Raw genomic sequence first — 22071 nt, forward strand, 5'->3', positions numbered from 1 at the left:
AAGAAAAAAAAAATTTCCATTTATTTTCCTTTTTGCATACACATTGCTATTGTCACTCGCCGGTTTGTATATATTGTTCTATTGTCGCGGTGGCATTGGTTGAGGGTTGCGGATGGTAGTGTTCGCGTCGTGTTGTGTTGTTAGGTTAGTTGTTGTTCTTGTTGTTGTGTTGTGTTACGGGGCACACAGGGGGGTTTGTATATTTTTATAGCAGCCGGGGCGGCTGCGAGCTATGTGGTAGGGGGTGATGTAGTGGTGGTATTGACGTGCGCCGACTGTGACAGTGATGGATCACGGGGCGGCGCGGGGTGCGGGGTTGGGCACGCGTTGTGGGCGTGGTGTGGACGCGCGCGCCGGGAGTGACAGATGACGGGGCGGCGCGGAGTGAGTGGTGAGGCACGATGAGATGTGGGAAAAGAGGATCGTAGCCAGCGCCCGGCGATTGGTCGAATAAGTGGGTGCTCGCAGCGACGTCCGCAGGTGGGGTATAAAGGGGGACGCGCGAGAGCACTCGGGGAGAGTTACCCAGTTGAAGACCCGAAGACGGAGCTGAAGACTTAGTCGCCGAGTAGCTAAGTGGATGTTGGTCATCCGAGTAGCTCAGTGGCGTTAGTCGCCGAGTAGCTAAGTGGATGTTGGTCATCCGAGTAGCTCAGTGGCGTTAGTCGCCGAGTAGCTAAGTGGATGTTGGTCATCCGAGTAGCTCAGTGGGCGTTAGTCGCCAAGTAGCTAAGTGGGTGTTTGTCACCCGAGTACTAAGTGGATGTTGGTCATCCGAGTAGCCCAGTGGCGTTAGTCGCCGAGTAGCTAAGTGGATGTTGGTCATCCGAGTAGCTCAGTGGGCGTTAGTCGCCAAGTAGCTAAGTGGGTGGTTGTCACCCGAGTACTAAGTGGATGTTGGTCATCCGAGTAGCTCAGTGGGCGTTAGTCGCCAAGTAGCTAAGTGGGTGTTTGTCACCCGAGATACAAAGTAGGTGTTAGTCACCTGTAACCAAGTTTGATAAAATAAAGAGTGTGTTACCCGTGAAGTCGTCTCCCGCCGAGTTACTACATTACAGAGGCAATTGAGGGCGTGCGGCAGTCGAGTCGACACTTGAAGCCGTCGCACTCAGATCCTACGGAGGAATACTCGCCGCAAATGAACCGCGAAACCTCGTCAAGGACCATGAACCACCATCGCGTGAACTCCGCTCATCCTCCTCGCAAGCAGCAGCGGCTTTTGGCTCGGTCATCGAACAAAGGCGGCGGTCACCGCATCATATCGCGACGCTTACAGATGCGCTTCTGCGGCCGTCTGGAACGCTCTTCCTTCCGATGCTAGGAAGCAACTAGGAGCTGTGGCACTTTTAAATCAGATTGAAATCTCAGTTATTTACAACTGCTTTTTGTGTTTAGTTTGTTGTACGGACGATTACATACAGTGCGAAAGAAGTTCAACATACATACACTATACTCCACACTACATACAGTACACTATACACCACACCCAGTACACTATACACCACACAACTCTATACTAAACTACTATAGACTACACTATACACTACACCACTACACTACGTTGAATACTAATTTCTTTAATACTGTTTTATGTGTTTAGCTTGTTGTCTTTCCCCCGCACCTCCGATTCGCACGGTTGGCTACGTAGGGTGCGAACGAAGTTCAACATCCATACGTACGTACATTAGCAAGGGCCGCCTGGAGGTGAACCCTATTAGGTCGTAAATAAACAAACAAAATACTCGCCGAGCCTAACGACCCACGAGAGTTGGATTAAGGTGCTCGATTCTCATTGGCGATCTGTCACGGGGCGAGCGGACGTATCGAGTGCACAACCGCGTGACGGCCTCAAGGTGCACCCAGCCTGGCACAAGCGCCTTTGGCGGTGCCGTCACCACCACGTGATGTCGTTGTTGGTCGGTGGAGGAGGAGGAAGGAGGGGGAAGGAGGGCGAAGGAGAGGGGCGGAGGGGGCAGGGAGAGGGGGAGGAGAGATGGGGAGGCATCGGCAGCGCTTAACGAACTGCGCTACGTGAACCCGGCGAGCCGAGTTCGATTCCCCACTCAGGGCCCGCATCGGTGACAAAATTGTCCGAACCCGGTCCTGGGCCTCCCCTAGGTCGACTCGGCCTTAACTGAGTACCTGGTACGACATGTGAAAAACCGTGTCGAGGAGACGAGTTCGTGGAGCCGCGGTGTTTTTTGTTCCTTCCCCACGCGCTGGCCTTTCTTAATAGGTGCTCGCTAAACTGCACTTGCCCAAACGGTTCAAACGGCTATATGGCGGAATGTCGCGCCTTTGTCTCTTGTGTGGCCGAATAAAAAAAAAAGTCATCAGTAATCCACAATAGAGGTTTTTCTCTCTTGAGTTGTCAACTCTGGATGTCGCCTGATGATGCTGGTTGTAATTACCGGCGAAATGTCACGGGTTTATTCTCCAACACACAACCGGTTAGTGCTGTACTAGTAACGAAATGGTTTGCCCGTTCTGTTTACGTGACAAACCTTACTAAATGTCTGCGTCCGGTGGTCACGGGTTTTACGACACATTTATATTTACGCGATCCAACCCAAAAAAATCTTTATATATGGATAGTATTGGTCGCGAAAGCCTACACGTTGAACTGATCATCAGTAATACGTTTGCCAACATATGCATGCCAAGCAATGTGGTTTGAAATCCTCTCTCGTTTCAATCACAACAACCGATAACTTCATACGGGGAGATGTAATGGCCCGCTGATTGCCACTGTTCTGTGATGTCAACTCAAGTGTCACGTCATTATTTACATCTCAGAGGCATCCATCGCGTTCATATCAGCGCCCACCAGTCGACCTGGAGGTCATCCTTCGCATCCCTTGATAGCAACTATTATTTTTTTCTTCTTCACGTTATCTTCCCCGAGTTTGTGCTGAATGAAGCCCCCATTAGACCAAGGAGACCTGCAGAACTCCGGCCTTCGGACGCAAGCCACAGCGCCGCTAATTCCGGCCCCCCGCGTAATCAGCCGAGCGGTTGCGTCGTGACCCCCCCCCCCATCTGTCACTCTGTCCCGCAGCCCTGTCCACCGAGCCTTGTACTGACTCCCATCCTTGGAAGACGCCAGCAGCAAGGCCAAGTTTCATCGACCTGCAGCTGTCACTCACAGCCGCCTGTAAGTGCCGGAGCCTGCCAAACTGAGTGGCGACGACACCAACCGGGAGGATATACTCCGCTGGCGCGCAAAGGAAATCACGGTGTGCTGGAGGGCACGGGGCGAAGAAGCGAGTGGGCCGTGTCACGTCGTCTCGAGTGCGACACCAAACTTACTCTCGGGCGACAAGCCGGGGGAGGCGGAGGACGCGTCTCGTTTGGAACTCCCGCTCGCAGCGAGCGGTGTACCGCCGCGCATGAGCGAACGTTCGCGACGGATGATCACAGCGACACTTAAAAAGTCAAACGAATTATTCGCTGCTGCTGCTGCTGCTGCGTTAGCAGTGGTGCACTAGCACAAACAGCAACAATAACAACTAACTGCAAGAGCATCCGTCGATGACGACACACTGCAGGCCGTGGTGGTGACTACATTTCCACGTGCTAGGAGAAATGGGCCACTGTCCAAAAAACGTCACCTATTATGTGTACATCTATTTACTTATTTTCCCTGGAAGGCCACGGTGTTATCGTGTTGAGCGTTTTTTTTTTCTATTTTAAAGTTACTTCAATCGGCATCTCTGTCCACACTGCTTGCAACGCCGCGTGTGATCGCCCCTGCTCTGGAGCGCTCGCCACTTGGCAAGCGACGCTGACTTATTTGGTACGGATGCGACTGCCACTTTATGCACGCAAGAAGTTGTCGTCATCATTGTTGTTGTTGTTATTGTTTCCTCCTGCAGCCATGGGTGGGGGTGTGGGGCCAGGCTGAGACAAGGAAACTCACTGCACACATGAGAACCAGGATTGATCAGAAGTGGCTGAAAACGTGGATTCGAAGCCAAGCCCCTCTGGTAGTGGTCACTCGGTGCACCGACATCAGCAAGGGGGTGGGGGTGCCAGGCGTAAGGATGCCAAGCAAAAGCTTAGGGCCTCCAAGAAGCTTAATGGGCCATGGGTTCATAAAAATAACAAATACAACGGTGGGGTGAACCAAATAATCAAACCACATTCAAATCCTAAAATAACAAGATGATTTGCATAAGCATTCGAATAACGCCTCTCACCTCTATCCTGCCTACATCTCGCTCCTCTCATCTCACTACGCATTGGTTCCTACTTGAAGGAGCTAATGCACTTGTATATTCCATCAAGGTCCTTGAGATCTGCTGATCTCCAACTGCTCAGCACTCCCAGGGTCTCGGCTGCACTCTTTTGGCGATCGGTGCTTTTGTTCGTGTGGCACCCAAGCTATGGAACGCCTCGCCACTTGGAATCGGGAAATCGAAGTCGGTAGATAGATTCAAGTCTGCTTTGAAAACCCCGTCTCTTTAAAGTGACCTTCCCTCTCCAGTTTGGTCGGTTGCCCTGGTTCTGTTTTTGTTTTCTGCTTTGCATGCATTGCGCATTGGGATCCTAGGATGGAATTCCGCATTATACATTTGAATCGTTATTATTATTACATCTCTGTTTGTGTGTACATTTCTCTTGTCTTGCTACATCGCCATCGCTCGCCTCGATCTCTTCCGTCGTCGTATTTACCACCACCATCACCGCCACCACCATCACCGCCACCACCTCCACCGCCACCACCACTGCCACCACCACCACCGCCACCACCACTACCACCGCCACCACCAACATCATCACCGCCGCCACCACCACCACCATCACCGCCACCACGTCCACCGCCACCACCACTGCCACCACCACCACCGCTGCCACCACCGCTGCCACCACCGCTGCCACCACCACTTCCACCACCTCCACCGCCACCACCGTCACCACCAATATCATCACCGCCGCCACCACCACCACCGCCACCACCAGCACCATCATCACGGCCGCCACCACCACCACCATCGCCATCACCACGTCCACCGCCACCACCACTGCCACCACCGCCGCCACCACCTCCACCGTCACCACCTCCACCGCCGCCACCACCACCACCGCCACCACCGCCACCACCAACATCATCACCGCTGCCACCACCACCACCGCCATGACCTCCACCACCACCGCCCACACCACCACCACTGCTGTCGCCGCCACCACCACCAGCACCATCATCACCGCCGCCACGACCACCACCATCGCCACCACCGCCACCACCAACAATAACAACAACCGCCATTCATCATTAAGTGGCGGTGACGTCACCGCGGCGCTTGCGCCAGGCTATGGGCACTTTAAGGCCACGTGAAGCGTCGAACGCCCGCTGGCAGGAGGTCACGGGACAGACTCAGGAGGTGCCGCCACGCAGGAGGCCTCGGGGAAGTACCGTAGGCGAGCTGGGAAGGCAGCAGCAGCCAGCCGGTGAGCCGGCACCAACATCTTCCCAAGCTCTGCGGTCTGCTACATACAAAGATGTTTTCCGCCAATGAGTGAGTGTCACGTGTGGGAGGAAACCAGAGCTCCCCCCGCGTGCCAGGCGGGCAAAATCCTCCATCCGACACACAGACGGAACAGGTGGAGTCCACATTCGATGCGTCTCTCTTGGCCAGCCAGAGAACGGCACCTCCTCGATGCCCAGGGCAAGGGCGTATCAGAGCCCATCTGTGCGCGATCCGCCGACCCCCGCCGTCTCCGCAGCGATGGAGTACGGGCAGCCACGTGCACAGCCACGAGCACCCGGCTAAAAGGATTAGGACCGTGAGCCGGGATTTGTCGGTCCTTTGCTGCGATAAGCAGGACAGCCCGCAGAGTGAGCCTCGAACACAGGCCCCGTGCATTCTACAGTGGCATTAAATATTAACGCACTGCCGTGAAAGGCACAGTTCGGGTGTAATGGGCTACGTTCAAGTGGTCGACATTCGACCGCCCGGTTGCGCCATCGTTATCGGTCTGTGTACAACAGCAGAAGAAGGGGGAGAAATCACCCAAAAGGATTTTTAAAAAAATTCTCAAATTAAATTTTAACCTCTTGCAAAATGTATTTTTTTTGTTTTTACGCACAAAACCAGTGGCGATGTAGGCCAGTGCCACCGAGTCACAACTGAACGCGCGTCCCAGTGGAAATGACCCAAGCGCGTAGGGGGCTGCACGACACACAATCTGATCAGATCACCATTGCGAGGGACAACCCAAGAATCAATGATGAGCTGTTAGTGGGGAGCGGTGGTGTAGCGGTTAGCGCGCTGCGCCATGAATCCGGCAACCCGAGTTCGATTCCCGCTCACGGCCAACACCAGTGACGATTATATTAACCGGTCCTGGGCCTCCACTAGGTCGACTTAGCCTCAAATGAGTACCTGGTGCAGTGTGTAAACATCGCCACTGGGGAGACAAAGGCGGCCGGGCGTGGTGCTGGCCACCCACTCCCTCGTGTGCCGTGCTAGTCTTCATAGGCGCTCGCTAACAGCACTTGGCCCCAACAGTCTTACAAGGCTATACGGGGCATCTTTGCCTTTGTGCTGTCATGTATGCGTGCCGTGTGCGTGCCGTGTGCGTTGTGTGCGTTGTGTGTGCTGTGTGAGGGCGCACGTGCGGTCTGCGTGAGTGCGCGTCTGCACGCTCGACTGTGGTCGTCCCTTCGTCGTGTCCGTGAGTCTTTCGGCACCCACGGCCACCCCCACGGGGTCCGTGTCCCAGCGGGAGGTGGCGCTGGTGAAGATTCTCGCCGCTAAGCCGCACGCGCCGGCGAGGACACGCTGGCGCGAGAGAGCTATTTTATGCCCACATGCATTATTCATCCGAGGCACGCGCTTGGATTTCATATCGCCTCGCTGCAAGGGAGGATATTGAGATTTGCAACTCGTCAAAATTGCATTTAGGAATACAGCGGCGTTTTCCTTAGGTGCTCGCAAATTCAAACTGGGAGCCGTGCGTTGAGTGGATTTTCTGTTGTTGCATTCACGCCGAAGTCACTCGATTGGGAGCACGCAAAGCGACCACCGCGTCATGCCCGCTTGCAAGGCCAGGCGCTCAGTCGCCTTGTGCCGCACAGGGACAGCTGCCACCTGAGAGATGTGGGGGGGGGGGTGTGTCCCCCCCTTTCAGACGCCTTGAAGATGAGGCGTGACGACGTTGAGTCAGCTCAGGAGATGCCCACCCCTCTACCCCCGACGGAGAGACCGGGGCTGGCCTCTATCGGAAGCAAAATTCCCATGGGACACATCGGCACTGGGGACGAATCATTCAAAAAAACTCCAAAAATGTAAACAACCTCCCCGCCCCCCCTCCTTCCCCCCCCCCCACTATATACGGCTCAGCTGCATCAGGACGGCTCTCCGCGGTCTCCGATTCCCGGATCTGCGAGCTGCGCGACGGGCTCCAACGGGCTCCGCGTTTTGTTCAAATGAGAGCAAAAAAAAAAGTACAATAAAAAACAACCGCACATGAGCATGGTACTCTCCATACGCATATATTAGACATCTATTATACAAGCCCGCGAGATCCCGACGGCCGCGGCGCGCCGCTCTGACTGGCAGGCGCCCGCAAGCGGCGATGCCGCCTGCCAGACGTCGGCTTCTCACGCGAGGTGCAGCGGGCGGTGGGTCGTTTTGGGCACGAACGGGGTTTTCTGTGTGTTTTGCTGCTCGGCCGGGTTCATTTTTACAGACCAGTTGCCGGCGCACGAACGGACGACTCTGAGCGAGCGAGCGAGCGCGTGGGAGCAGACGAGCGCGTGGGAGCACGGGGGCACGTGGGCGGCATCGCCAAGGCTGTCACGCGAACTTCTCGGGGGTCCCACCCACAAGTTCGGGAGTCTGATTTTCACATCACCGCATACGTCCGTGAAGTCCGTGACCGCCGCCCGTCGGTTCCGATTGCGGGGAGAGCCCGTGACGTTGCTGGCGCCGTTGTACGTTGAGTGGCGGGGGGGGGGGGGTGAAACGCTTGCGGTGAAAAATCATCCTGCGCAGTTAAATCGAGCTTCCCATAAGCACCCGTCATCCGGCACTGTGGAGGCGACGGGGGGGGGGGGGGGGGGTCGGTGGCTCGTCAGTAGAAGGCGGCACAACAAAACGTGGACTCCCAACTGTGCCGTCTGTATGCATGGGATCGAGCGTTGCCCCCTCGCATGCGTGAGTTTTCTTCGGGCGCTCCGGTTTCCTCCCACACGTAAACACTCATTAGTTGGGCGATAGCATGTGAATATATAGAGGACCGCAGAGCTTGGGCAATCGTTGTTGGTAGTGCCGGATCATCACCTGGCTGCTGCTGTCCCCGGCTGGTCTGTGGTTCCTCCTCCCACTTCTGAGTCATCCTCCCCTCTTCTAGAGCGAACTCTCGGTTACGAGATGACAATAAACACAGTACCCTCTATCTGCCGTTGCAACGTGGCTCCTCAAAGGGTGAGATGGGATGCAGGAAAGAATATCTCGCTTGCAACATGGCTCTGAACATTTAAATAGGAGTGACCCATTGCTTCACGACCCACGTCGCGTAATTATGCAATGACTGCCTCAGTGAGAACGCTCCAAAGTAATGTGAACGCGAAGTTCCTTCCACCCCAAACCTTCCAGCCACTGCTGTTTTAATGAACTCATTAAGGGCCAGCACGGTGTGGTTTTCTTTAAGCTGCCTTTGGGTTGCAGGGCACATCGAGCTTACCGCTCGTTCATTGTCACCGCAATCAATCAGAATTACAAAGCATAGGGCCATAGATTCCTCTAATTGGTGATTTCCTCACTGAGACTTTGATCCTCCCTTAAGACTGAGACAATGAGTCCAATTTTAATGAACAGCTCTTTGTTGTTGTTGGTGTCATTTAACCAATGCTATCCCTGATTGAGCTGTCGGCGTCGCGCTCACAAATAGACGAAGAACTCTAGCGCAGCGCAAGCCCTCGGGTTAGAGAGTGGCCCGCGGAAGTGGATACCACAGGGCTACCTCTGAGATCATGTCAAGCGACCTCTGGCTCACGCAGTAGAGGTCAGTCACGTGAGAGTCACGATGTTCATCGCATGCCAGTCCAACCGACGTTTTCCTTCTCAGAGCTGCAAGTCAGCCACATTGAGCACGGAATCCAAACGCGGCGTGCTGTTTGTCGCTCTGTCATTGGCGTACAGGCGACATCTGGGCAGGTCCCGTTACCTCCTGCCAGCGGGCGTTCGACAATTCATGTGGCCTTAAAGTGCACGTCGCCTGGCACAAGCGCCGCAGTGAAGTCACCGCCACTTAGTGGCGAACGTCGGTTGTTGTTGGTGTACAGGCTGAGATCATCCGCTCCCTACACCCGAGAATTCAGTTAGAGCACAGGCAGTGGCTGAAGCCTGGTTTCGAACCCAGGTCCTCAGCGGTGCCAACCCAGCGTCTCTGACCTCTGATGACCAATCGTCTGGCCACCAGCCACCTCATGACGAGGCATCGCACGCGCGCACACCACGTGCAACAGATAGGACATCCTGTAAGCAAATTGAGTGCCGCCTTCTGGCACACCACGTGACTTTGCAGCGATGCTGACACCCGCCGCACCACAGGCCACTCTGCCCGCCTTGCTTATCCCCCCCCCCCCCCACTAATCTTTTGCCACGAACAATTGTGCTCACGAAAAAAATTAAGACCGACCTAAAATATTAAGACCGAAACAGACGAGGAGAGATTTCTCCACAACTCTGGCTGTCGCCTGATGATGCTGGTTGTAATTACCAGCGAAAAGTCACGGTACGCGAATTGTAAATGTTGTGGGTTTTAGTCTCCAACACAACCGGCGGTGCTGAACGAGTAACGAATTGTCACGTTTTGTTCGCGTGACAAACCTTACTAATTGGCCGTGTCGGGTGGTGTTGGCGTGTTTAACGACACATTTATATTTACGCGATCTAATCCATAAAAAAACCCTCTAGTATGGACTAAAAAAGCATTAACTTTCCACGTTCTCTAGGCACAATACGACTGTTATTGACCACCCCCTCGATCCCAAGGAAGCATAAGATGCTGTCCGGCTCGCTGGGATCAATTTGAATCTTTTCCAGGCGCAGCGAGCAGCGGCCACAATAAATAAATGAATGAATCAACGGACAAAATGAGTACACAATTAGCGGGATTCATCAGCGGAGTAAAACGGCGATGGATGCAAACGCGTTTGCGCTAATTGATTCGCGAGTAAAACAAATGTGGCCCCAATATTTTTTTTTCATTTTTTCGCACGCGATAAAAATAACGCTCCCTTTATTGTCATTCTATTTTTTTCGCAGTACGGCTGGACACCCGCTGAGCCGAGTCGAAGATTCAATTCCCACGACTGTGTGACCTCCAGCCCCCTGCCCGCCTCGCCAAAAATCCACAGGGGATTACCAAATCACGCCGCCTGCACACGATAAAGACCTCCTGGCCATCCTTCTAAGGCGTCGCTCATCCTCTCTGCCAGTGGTTCTAGGCCCAATCAGCAGCATCATCAGCAGTCATCATTAATCCACTGCTGGATGAGTGCCTCTCCACGGCAACAACACCTATCCGGCGCCCGATGTCACGCGTGCTGATGTCACAGCTCCCCGGCGCTGCAGTAGAAGGGTTTTCCTTTGGCTGTCTCACTCACATCGGTCACGACCAATGGCCATCATTCCTTCCCTCTGACAGGACGATGTCTCTCTCGTGCACGTGTTGCTAATCGTTGTCGCCCGGTGTAATCGCCGGCATTGATCTCTCCACGCTTCATATATTTGTTTTTATTTTGCGCCAATAAAGATCGCATTTTCAACATTCTACAAATTTCGATTCAAAGCTGTCGTGACTGCAGGGATTCGTCTTCTTGGTTCTTTCGGTAAAGTCACGTAGAAGGGAAATAAATAATAATAACAATAATGCTAATACAAATTTTATTTGTATTTTATTATGTTTTATTTTTATTATTTTATTATTTCCCTTCTACGTGACTTTACCGAAAAAACCAAGAAGATTCTTCAAATTAAAAAGCAAATTTGGGATTATTTAGACAACAATAATAACGACGAAACAATACAGTTAACAACTGAATACATATTCAAATGTATTACGATGATGAATCTCAATTGGCTCTAAACTCGTAAAATTAAAATGACGCAAATATTATCGACAGCCTCTCGGCAGGTGCTGTTAGCGAGTGCCTGCTAAGCCGACTACGCACACGAGGATGCGATGGGCATCATCCCAGCATCGCACACGCACACGCCTTTGTCCCTGCAGCGCTGATTTTGATGATGACTCGCGACGCCACGTGCTTTTCATTTTATGCCGAGAATACCTAGTGGAACCTCGGCGTAGGTTCAGAACCAATCATTACCAACATAATTAAACGTGGCCAGGCATCGAACTCGGCAGCCGGCACTGCGGTGCGCCGTGTAAACAAACCACTGCAAAACAGAAAAGAAATACGCATGTCTGGGCCTTGTTACTGGGCTTCATCTAGTTTGACTCAGCCCTAAATGAGTGGCCGAGAGCAGTATGCAACGCAACGACTGTTAGCGAGCATTCATTAAGGTCAGCACAGCGCATGGGGGTATGGTGCACTGTACGTGGTTAGCGCCACACCTCACTGCTTCCGTCATTGATAATCACACACTCACAACAAAAGACAAAGATCCCCCGTGTAGCCTTAACAAACGGCTGGGGCAGGTGTTGTTAGCGAGCACGCCACACGAAGGGGTGGGTGGCCAGCACAATTCCCGACCGCCTTTGTCTTCCCAGTGGCGATGTTTTTACATACCGCACCAGGTACTCTTTTGAGGCTAGGGGAGGCCCAGGACCGGTTCAGATAATCGCCACTGGTGTTGGCCGTGAGCGGGAATCGAACTCAGGTCACCGGGTTCGTAGCGCGGCGCACTAACCCCTACGCTACCGCTCCCCACAATCACACGCACACACTACACCAGCAGTACCCATTTAATGCCGGGTCGATCTAGGGGATGCCTGGGACAGGTCCAGGTAACACGTCATGCATTGTCTAGAATCTCACGCGAGGTGTCTGGGGGATGGTAGCACTGCGCGCGATGAACACCGCTCACCATACAACGCTCCCCCGTACAACCTGACAGACCTGACAGGCCATGGGCTGTTAGCGAGCGCCTACAAAGATCGGTGCGACGCATGTGGCCAAGGCTTGCCACGTCAAATACAATCGGAGCGGAGTGGTGCTGAAACGGACAGCGACCGTCGACTGCTGACACGAGCCCGGCCCAGGGCCAGAACGAGAAGGCGCTTCCGCGGATTTCTACTTCATCTCAATCCACTTTAGAATCTAGTTGAAGGAAATGGTGGCGACGGGAGTGTTACGGACGAACGGCATTCATAATCATTATAATAATGAAAACGCATGTTTCTAAAAGAGGAGGTAAAACCCGGAGGACACGGACAAAAACCCACACGACCACGGGAGAGAGAGAGAGAGACCTTGCAAACCGCAAATAAACAGCAGCAGGCATCAGGCTCGGGATCGAGCCCACGACCTCCTGCATACCAGGCGAGGTATTCAAAAATCTCGCTACCGACGCGCCCAATGAGTCGTAGTATGACGACTCCGTTGCCGGCTGACAAACACGAAGGGGGCATCGTCACAGCCGTGATTCACGCACCACTCCGCTGCTCCCGCCGCGATCATCTCGGCTCAACCACCTCGGCGTTAAACGACAGCGCTCCTCCGACGTCAGCCATACAAAGCGGGCGTTAGCATCACATCAATCTTATCCCCTTACATCCATCAAATCGGGGTTCTCCACACAACAAAATGACCTTATATCATGGGCTTCAAATAAAGGTGCTCAAGAGTTAACATCACAAAATGTAGGGCAGTGGGTAACTGATTTCAGGTGAACTAATTTGATGAAGTGCCCCAGCAGATGCGTGAGAGGTGGTGGGGCCGTGGGAAGACCTTCATTGAGCAGTGGAAACACAACAGCTGCTGCTGATGATGATGATTTCATTTATAAAACAAGAACGGAGAATTGCTCGTGATGACACGACCCACTGATACAGTCCGTTACAGTAATCACAAGACCACAATTACGATGGGCCCACCCATGGTGAGCAGTAGGGGGGGGGTGCGTGTGTGTTTGTGGGGAGCGGTAGTGTAGCGGTTAGCGTGCCGCGCTATGAACCCGGCGATCTGATTTCGATTCCCGCTCACGGCCAACACCAGTGATGATTATCTGAACCGGTCATGGACCTCCCCTAGGTCGACTCAGCCTCAAATGAGTACCTGGTGCGGTGTGTAAACATCGCCACTGGGGAGACAAAGGCGGTTGGGTGTGGTGCTGGCCACTCACCCCCTCGTGTACTGTTCCGGCCTTCATAGACTATACAGGGGATCTTTGTCTTGTGTGTGTTTGTTCCTCGCAAACTGCACTTGCCCCAACAGTCTGTTTAGGCGATATGGTGGGTTCATTGTATTTGTCTTGCAGTGGGGAGCGGTGGTGCAGCAGTTAGCGCCCTGCGCTTCAAGCCCAGAGACCCGAGTTTGATTTCCACTCACGGCCGACACCAAGTGACGTTTATCTGAACCCGGTCCTGGGCCTCCCCTAGAGCGACTCGGCCTCAAATGAGTACCTGGTGCCGTGTGTTTAAATAAACAAAAAGCATCGCCACTAGGGGAGACAAAGGCGGCCGGGCGTGGTGCTGGCCACCCACCCCTTCGTGTGCCGTGCCGGCCGTCACAGCTGCTGCTCGCTAACAGCTCTTGGCCTGCTACAGTCCGTCAAGGCTACACGGGGGAGAGAGGAGAGGGGGGGTCTTTTTCACAGTGACACATTCCTGCCCGAAGATCATTACCACCCGAGTTCGATTGCCAAACACGCACAACCATCACCAGCGGTGGCAAGCGCGATCAAAACCTGTTGCTTGGGCTTCCTCTCGATTCGCTCGGCCCGAAGTGAGTGTCCAATGGGATGCTCGCGAATAACGGAACGTGGGGAACAAATTAGATCGTGCGGTGATGTTCGCCAAACGACAACGTTTTGGTTTTGTGCCCGGCCTTAATAGGTGCTCGCTAACAGCACTGGACCCAACGCTTTGCATGGCCATGCGAGGAATCTCTGTATACGAGTTGTGAGCATGTTACGTGCGCTTTACAGAATGCGTGCACGCATGTACTGTGTGTTGAGCTTCTTTCGCGCCGTACGTAGCCAACCGTGCTAATCGGAGGTGCGGGGAAATACCGGAGTGGTGCGATTCTAAATTAAGGCCACCGGCAAAAAGAGATGTGCGTGGAGACGTGGATGCGGTTACGTTGGCACAGTTGAGATTAGCAAACGAATATGTAAATCAGAGATCACCAGTGGTCGGGGTAGACTCGCTCACTGTGCCGTGACAACACTGAATCATGATACTCATGTCTGCCGCGCTGGGTAACTCTGCGTGGACCTTATTAAAACATTTATTTACCCAAGGGATTGCGACATTTCCATTTTTTTTTACAAATCAACACGTGTCGGCATTTGTAGGCAGCAGACATTTAACCGCACTTGCCTGCCACTTACACTGCAAATTCTTAAATTGTCTGTTTAACCGGAAAACATTCGCTGAGTCTTGACACTAAATTTCAAGAGGGTCCTGCCTGTCACATGAGGACGTTTGGCCAATCCACATGACTCTGTGTGAGTGGATTCGCGTGGCATGAAATACAACGATGAAATCCACAGAGCAAACCGAGACATGCGAATTGGGTGCCACTCGACGTTTTGCACAGACAGATTCAAGAATCCCCATTGCTGTACAGCTGGCAGGCATGTCCTTGCCATCGAGAATAGCCCCTTCAGCCAGTCTCAATCCGAATCGTAACCAACCTCAGTCCTGCTTAGCTTCCCAGAGCGGGGTGTATTGAAGGTGAATTTGTTCAACACCGTTGGTTCGGTTCCCGTTATTAATCCGCATAGTAAAAAAAAAATCTACTTGGGATTAGCAACATCGGAAAATTGATTGTTGTTACTTTCTGCTCCAGCGCACAGCGCCGTCTGCTGATAAGTAGGTGTCAAATACCTCCCGTACGAATCCCGCACGGGCAAATCGCCGCCACGCATTTGCAGATAACAAAGGTACGCAGAACACGTTACATGTGTGTTGTGTGTGTGTGTGTGGTGTGTGTGTGTGGTGTGTGTGTGTGTTGTGTGCGTGGTGTAGCGGTTAGCGCGCTGCACTACGAACCAGGCGACCCCGGTTCGTTTACCGCTCACGGTCAACACCAGTAACGATTAATCTGAACCGGTACTGGACCTCCCCTAGGTCGACTCAGCCTCAAATGAGTAGCTGGTGCGGTGTGTAAACATCGCCACTGGGGAGACAAAGGTGGTCGGGCGTGGTGGTGGCCACACACCCCCTCGTGTACAGTTCCGGGCTTCATAGGTGCTCGCTAACAGCACTTGCCCCTAAAGTCTGTTAAGGCAAAAGGGGGATCTTTGTCTTTGTATGTGTGTGGTGTGTGTGTGTATGTGTATATATGTGTGTGGTGTGTGTGTGGTGTGTGTGTGGTGTGTGTGTGGTGTATGTGTGGTGTATGTGTGTGTATGTAACTCGACTGATCAGGGGAGATGGGTCCGTCTATCCGTCTCGCGTAAATGCGTCACGAATCTCCACGTGGGGGCATCGCCTCGGCCCCCACTGGCTGCTTGCAAAACACCGCACGGGCGGACATCAGCACCCCCCCTCCCCGCTTGAATCTCAGAGGACTCCCAACCGGCACGGACATCACAAACCGGCACTGGACACCGGGCATCATCAACAACAACAACATCATCATCATCATCGTGACAACAGCAACAAGAACAATCACAGCAGCGACATCCAGGGCTGCGCACTCCACGCTGGGCAGGTGCACGTAGAGCCACATGTCACGTGGGACCCCCGTGACGACCCCCCCCCCACCACCATTCACATCGCTCACCGTGGGAAGCCGTCTTTGTATCTCTTGGCCGTGCGACATTGCGCGGCTGCTCCTGCTTGCGTGCCTGCCTGCCGCTGTTTGCTACAGCAGCGGTGCGTCCCGAGGGGGTGGGGGCCAAAGGATACACTCGCAAGGCGCCTCCGTGTGTCCCCACCGCCAGGATCTTCTGCACCGGGTCGAAGGCGAGCGCCGTGGGCTGATGTGGGAATCCGTGTCTCACCGTCTACGGCCGCGTGCCGTGAACAAGAACGTTTAAAGGGACGTGAACACAGAGAAAGCGAGAGAGAGCCGAGGGCAGACACCACCGGATGTGTGCGGTGCTAAGTGCACTGTTACACCGCGAGGAGGCCTTCGTCCAGCAGTGGGTTGATCATGGCTGCCGGTGACGCGTCCCCAACCGGCGATTGTGATGAAATATGCAGAGGGGGTTGAAGGTCAGTCGGCCGAAACGTCGATATTTCGCTTTTGCTCAGGATCACCTATTAACGGCTGTTCAACCGACAAATCGGCTGCTGTCCGCTGAGCGAGTTATCCGAAGTCGCAGTGACGACGACGGCGACGAATCGAATGGCGCTCCGCGTGCCGTCGTCGCGCTCACGCGAAAAATACGGGAGAGTAGAACCTGCGTGTGTGTGCTTGTGTGTGTCTGTGTGTGCGTCAAGTATCCGCGCCGTGATGCGGGGCACGGCTGGGCGAGGGGCAGCGCCGCGAGCTACGGTTTGGGGTTTTTTTGCCGTTTGCAAATAAACCAAAAATAAAAACAACGTGGCACGATACGGCACTTTGATGCGAGTTCATTGGTTCCGCCCGTCCTCGGGCGGGTACGGGTGAGCTGTGGCGCAGCGGTTAGCGCGATGCGATGCTGCGAACCGAGACAAATCCGAGTTCAATTCCCCCGAGGACGGCCAAAGATCCGTGGCGCCATGCCATCTTCTTCAAATCGCTTGTGGCCGTCGTGGTGAAGCAGGCCAAAGACTGCTCCCTCCCTCCCCATCGTCCAGGAGCGGATTTCCAGAGCAAGTCTGTCCATGATTATTTGCGATTATCATTTTCAACTAAAACAAAACATCTTCGCCTATTTTATATGTTCATAGTTTCCCTGCGAAGGCTAGCACGGGTGTAATTATTGATGAGCGTGTTGAGTGATTTTTGTTGTTATTTGTGCTTTGTGCACCAACCCTGTCAACACAGCAGCAGCAGCACCCAAATAATTCATGATTTTTCTTTTTTACTTACTTGCTCTTAGAACTCGACTCGGCTGTGAGTGAGCCTTACGCGTGTGAGGCTTGCGGCATTGAGGTGCGCGTGCGTGCGCGCGCGTGCGTCTTCGCGCGCGCGCGCACGGGAGGAGCGGTGGCGCAAGCAGTCAGCGCGCTGGACCACAACCCCCGTGAGACGAGTTCGATTCCCGCTCACGGCCACCCAACACCGCTGGCGATTAACCTGAACCGGTTATGGCCTTCCCCTAGGTCGACTCGGCCTCAAATAAGTACCTGGTGCAGTGTGTCAAAAAAAAACATCGCTACTAGGGGAGACAAAGCTGGCCGGGCGTGGTGGTGAATCACGCATCCATTCGTGTGCCGTGCCGGCCTTCGTAAGTGCTACTGGCGAACAGCAGTTGTACCCAACAGTCTGTTAAAGGCTACACGGGGTGATCGTTCTCTTTGTCAGTATATACAAATGCGCGTGTACGCGTGTACGCGCGCGCGTGTGCGTCTCTCGCGTTATCGTTCACCTTTGATACTTGGAAGTGTTCCGAGGCGAGGCTCTCCGCGATCTCGCTCTCGGGCTTGCTGGGGCTCTGCGGGGCTCCCGGCGTGGTGAGGCCGTCCAGCACCTTGCGGAAATTGTCCGTGAAGCGCTTCATGGCGACAACGGCGACGAGCGGGCGGCGGGGAGCGAGAGAGATTCGCCGTCAGCCGCAAAAATTCCGAGGATATTTCAAAGGGGGGGGGAGAGGGGTGGGGATAAATAAATGACCAATTCCCCTTTTAATTCGACTACATCGGAGCGCTGACAAGTGCCGTCCTTCCTACTCCCCCTCTCCCCTCGGCTTCCTCTCGCGTGAGCTATTCGCCTCTCCCTTGCAGTAACACGCGCACAGAAGACGAGCGCGTTCGTCTCGCACCTCTCTCTCTCTGTCTCTCTACCCCAGCTCGCCCGCCGTGTCAACGGTGGTGAGCCGTGCGCTCCCTTCTCTCTCCCTGAGCACTTCCCAGCCCGTCCGCCTCCCTCCCTTTCCCCTCTCGCCGTGTCGCTCCTTCTCCTCTGTCGCGCTCGCTTTATGCCTTGCACGCTTGGCGCGAGAGAGAGGGAGGGAGGGAGTGAGAGCGGTGGGTTGTTCAACCACACCGCACGTCTCGGTCGTCATCCGCAAAACCCATCCCCTTCATCCCCCCCCCACCCCCAATTGGGTAGCGATGGGTCGAGCTGAGCCCCCACCACCCCACCACCCCACACCATTGCGAGAGGCGAAGAGGAGGAGGGGGGAGGAGGAGGGGGGGTTGATCTCCCTCGTGTTATGCGCATTGCCACCACGGGTGCGCGCTCTGCACCGGCTGCGTCCTGCGGATGACGGTGACGATGGCGTTCGAACACGTTCAGCGGATGGATGGCACATGTCGAGAGAGGGGTCTGCTCATTACTCCTCGATTCGGACTGATGTATCGCAATCATCGCCACCCCACCCCCTCTCCCGCCCTCCCCTGCTGGCAGACTAACACAGCGAGGTCCTTGTAGCAACACGAGACGCAGCGCGCTCTCGCTCTCTCTCTCTCTCGAGCACTCTTCCTCCTTGAGACGACGTCGACGTGATGGAGCAGAGAGGCGAGCGCGCGGTGTTGTGCATTCGATTCCGTCCTTGCGTACGATGGCAAAATACGTTCAGCAGCTCATGCCAACGCCCGCAGACAGCTGCTCGTGGTCGCCACGATCGTTGCCGCTGGTGGCGACCGCTCGCCCGGTGGGGCGAGGCCTGTACTGTATAGCCACCTATACCGCTCACTGCCTCTCTTCACTCAGCACTCAGAATCAGAATTTATACCGGAGGAATCCGCTGAGCTAAAAAGCCCTTTTTTTTTAAAGCTGTCCAATATAGCTGGGTACTTACTCCACAATTACCCTGTTGGCCCATGGTCGCGTAGCGATGGGACAGGGTGTGGGAACGCCCACCTCATCCAAGCCTGGGTTGCCAACCGTCCCGGATTGAACGGGAAATCGGACGGGGAAATGGCATCGATTTCCCGGTGACGATTAAAAGAAATCCCGGGAGATTTGTTCTCGCAAGAAGATATTTGATGAAAATTGAGTACAAAAAAATCATAATTCGCTGAAATCTCCCGGAATATCTTCAGTAACAATTTGCGACCCTAATTCCAGCGTGGGAAGAGCAGACAAAATACAAAATACAACTCTGCTCATGACCCCCCCGGAGGAGGAGCAATTGTGGAAAAGGGGGGGGTCCACGAGGGACGGGAGGGGGGCTGAGTCCCCCCACCCCCCCGCCCCCCTCAATCCGACAGCTCAGGCTGCCCCACAAATCGTGCAGAGCAGCGGCTCTTCTGAACCTGGCGGTGCACGCTACACCCCAGGGGGTGCAAGATGCCCTTTCTGGGGGGTACGAGACGCGAGGCAGGTCCAGACTTATTTGTTTAAGAAGGTACATAATCGAAAACACCAACGGAAGCATGGGCATGTAAGTTACAACTTACTTTGTTTCGATAATTGTTTTTTTACACTTTTATCTGGCAACAAAACTGACACCTTTTTTTTACAAGGAGTCATGTTTGCATTGACCACAATACCTGCGGTCGGAATGCAAACAAAAAACACAACTCTGATAATGTATGCACTGTCCTTGAAATTGATTGGTCCACACCTGAGACAGCTTTCCTTAGAGGCTAGTCTCACATGGTGTTGGACCAGATGACGCCAAAAGGCGCACAACTCAAAGGCAATGCACCATCAGAGTTTAAGAGCTCGGGTAAGCATTTACACCATTGGAACCTCCTTTGCCAGTAGCAAAATATGATAATTGTTTTTTACCGTTTTATCTGGCATCAAAACGGACACTTTTTTTACAAGGAGTCATGTTTGCATTGACCACAATACCTGCGGTCGTAATGTTACTTTGTTTCATCAAACCCTGCGTAGTTATTAACATTCTCAGGGGTTTGCAGGATGCAGTCAAAGGTTCATCACCGATGGTGTAGTCCAAGCAGAGCATTTTGATTGGATAAAGGCTTCACAAGCACTGCATCACCATCACAAAGACAAAGATCCACCGTAGAGCCTTAGGATACTGCTGGGGCAAGTGCTGTTAGCGAGGAGCAACTATGAAGGCCGGCACCGCACGCGACGGGGTGGGTGGCCAGCACCACGCCCGACCGCCTTTGTCTCCCCAGTCGCGATGTTTACACACTGCGCCAGGAACTCATTTGAAGCTGAGTCGAGCTAGGGGAGGCCCAGGACCGGTTCAGATCATCGTCACTGGGTGTTGGTGGCCGCAGTGAGCGGGAATCGAAAATGGGATCACCGGGTTCGTAGCGGAGTGTAGCGCTAACCACTGCACCACCGCTCCCACAACCACCAGCACCACCAGCACCACCAGCACCACCAGCACCACCAGCACCACCAGCACCACCAGCACCAGCATCAGCACCACCACCCGCACCACCACCACCAGCACCACCACCACCAGCACCACCACCACCAGCACCACCAACACCACCAACACCACCACCAACACCACCACCACCACCAGCACCACCAACACCACCAGCACCACCACCCGCACCACCACCACCCGCACCACCACCACCAGCACCACCAACACCACCACCAACACCACCACCAACACCACCACTCCCACCGCCACCAGCACCACCACCAGCACCACCAGCACCACCAACACCACCACCAGCACCACCACGAGCACGCCATTGCCTGAGACACAGAGTGGGTGAGAGAGAGGAGGAGGAGGAGAGAGAGCGCGACGCCATAGACACACGCAGGTCGCGACGTTACTCGCTGTGTTTACTTAGCGTCTGACATCTGTTTAAAGTTTGTTTAGCATTGATTGTGCCCCCCCCACCACACCACCCATGCCCCCCCCCCTTTAAACAAGGTAACAACACTACAGGGTTGTTGATCTCCACTGTAGTGTGTGTGTGTGCATATCGACAAACACAGACACGTTTCGTTGATGCTCACAGCGACTTGTGGACATCGGCTGCACTGCGTTCGCGTCCCATGGGCCCGGCCAGGAAGGGAAGTCGTTCCATCGCCCCGGCACCTGCGATCAGCACGCTTGGCTACGTACGGTGCGAACGAAGTTCACCGCACGGTGCATCTACGCTCGAGTCGGGACCACGGTCAGCGGCACCGCCGTCGTGGTAGCCGTGTGTTGACAGGGCCGGTGAAGGGTGGATCGTGTCGTAAACACCCACCGCTCGCTTGCACCGGGGCTTATCACAACTCCACGTGATCGAAGTGGGGCTTTCGCGACCAATATCATCCATAATACAGGGGTTGTTTTGGGGGGTTAGATCGCGTAAATATATATATAAATGTGTCGTTAAACCCGCCACCACCCGACACAGCCAACGAGTAAGGTTTGTCGCGTAAACGGAACGTTGCCGATTCGTCACGAGTACAGCAACACCGGTTGTGTTATGGAGAGCCAAGCCACAACATTTACAATCTGAGTCCGACGTTTCGCCAGTAATGGGCCGTCCATAAATGACGTCACGCATCTGGGGGGGGGTCAGACATTTGTGACGATGTGTGACGAGGGGGGGGGGTGAGAAATGTGACGTCACATCAAAATGCGTGGGTAAGGGTGCGGCCTGAATGAGCTCATAGCGCAGTGCGGTAACCACTCGAAGGAGGGCCGTTGCTTGAAACGTCAGCCACGATTGTATTTCGTTGATAACTTATTCGCATGCGTTGTGCAAGCATGTACAACATCCTCCTAAAACTCGTAACATCCGAGTTACTGTGAAGGGTTAATGATATTGCGAGTTCGTCCATGGACTCAAATGATCCACTTCTGTTGTTGATACCCTCATCCATTGAAATGAATTTGTGTCAAACCTGTGCTGTCCGTGTATAATGTTATATAAATACAGGGTGGTCCAAAAGTC

At 54.0% G+C, this 22071-nt stretch overlaps 1 protein-coding gene and 1 long non-coding RNA gene across 10 annotated transcripts in view; both read right to left on the reverse strand.

The window, feature by feature from the left end:
• Positions 1-16047, reverse strand: part of LOC144950311 (uncharacterized) — a 67899-nt gene extending 51852 nt beyond the window's left edge. Inside the window, exon 1 of the long non-coding RNA XR_013640369.1 lies at positions 15929-16047. This is a non-coding gene — a long non-coding RNA (uncharacterized LOC144950311). The remainder of the gene's footprint in view (positions 1-15928) is intronic.
• LOC144950309 (syntaxin-binding protein 5-like) overlaps positions 1-18292 on the reverse strand; it is a 209945-nt gene extending 191653 nt beyond the window's left edge. For 6 of the 9 annotated variants that reach the window (XM_078880412.1, XM_078880411.1, XM_078880413.1 and 3 more), the window contains exons 1-2: positions 17664-18291; positions 16054-16151 (exon numbers count right to left, since the gene is read on the reverse strand). In XM_078880412.1, coding sequence (XP_078736538.1) covers positions 16054-16151; positions 17664-17795 — 230 coding nt within the window. In that variant the 5' untranslated portion in view covers positions 17796-18291. Of the gene's footprint in view, positions 1-16053; positions 16152-17663 lie in introns of all 9 variants that reach the window. The other 3 variants (XM_078880407.1, XM_078880406.1, XM_078880414.1) reach the window with 2 other exon arrangements.
• Between the last annotated feature and the right edge of the window lie 3779 nt (positions 18293-22071).

This window comes from Lampetra fluviatilis, chromosome 57, assembly GCF_964198595.1.
Source record: "Lampetra fluviatilis chromosome 57, kcLamFluv1.1, whole genome shotgun sequence".
In the NCBI taxonomy this organism is placed as follows: domain Eukaryota; kingdom Metazoa; phylum Chordata; class Hyperoartia; order Petromyzontiformes; family Petromyzontidae; genus Lampetra; species Lampetra fluviatilis.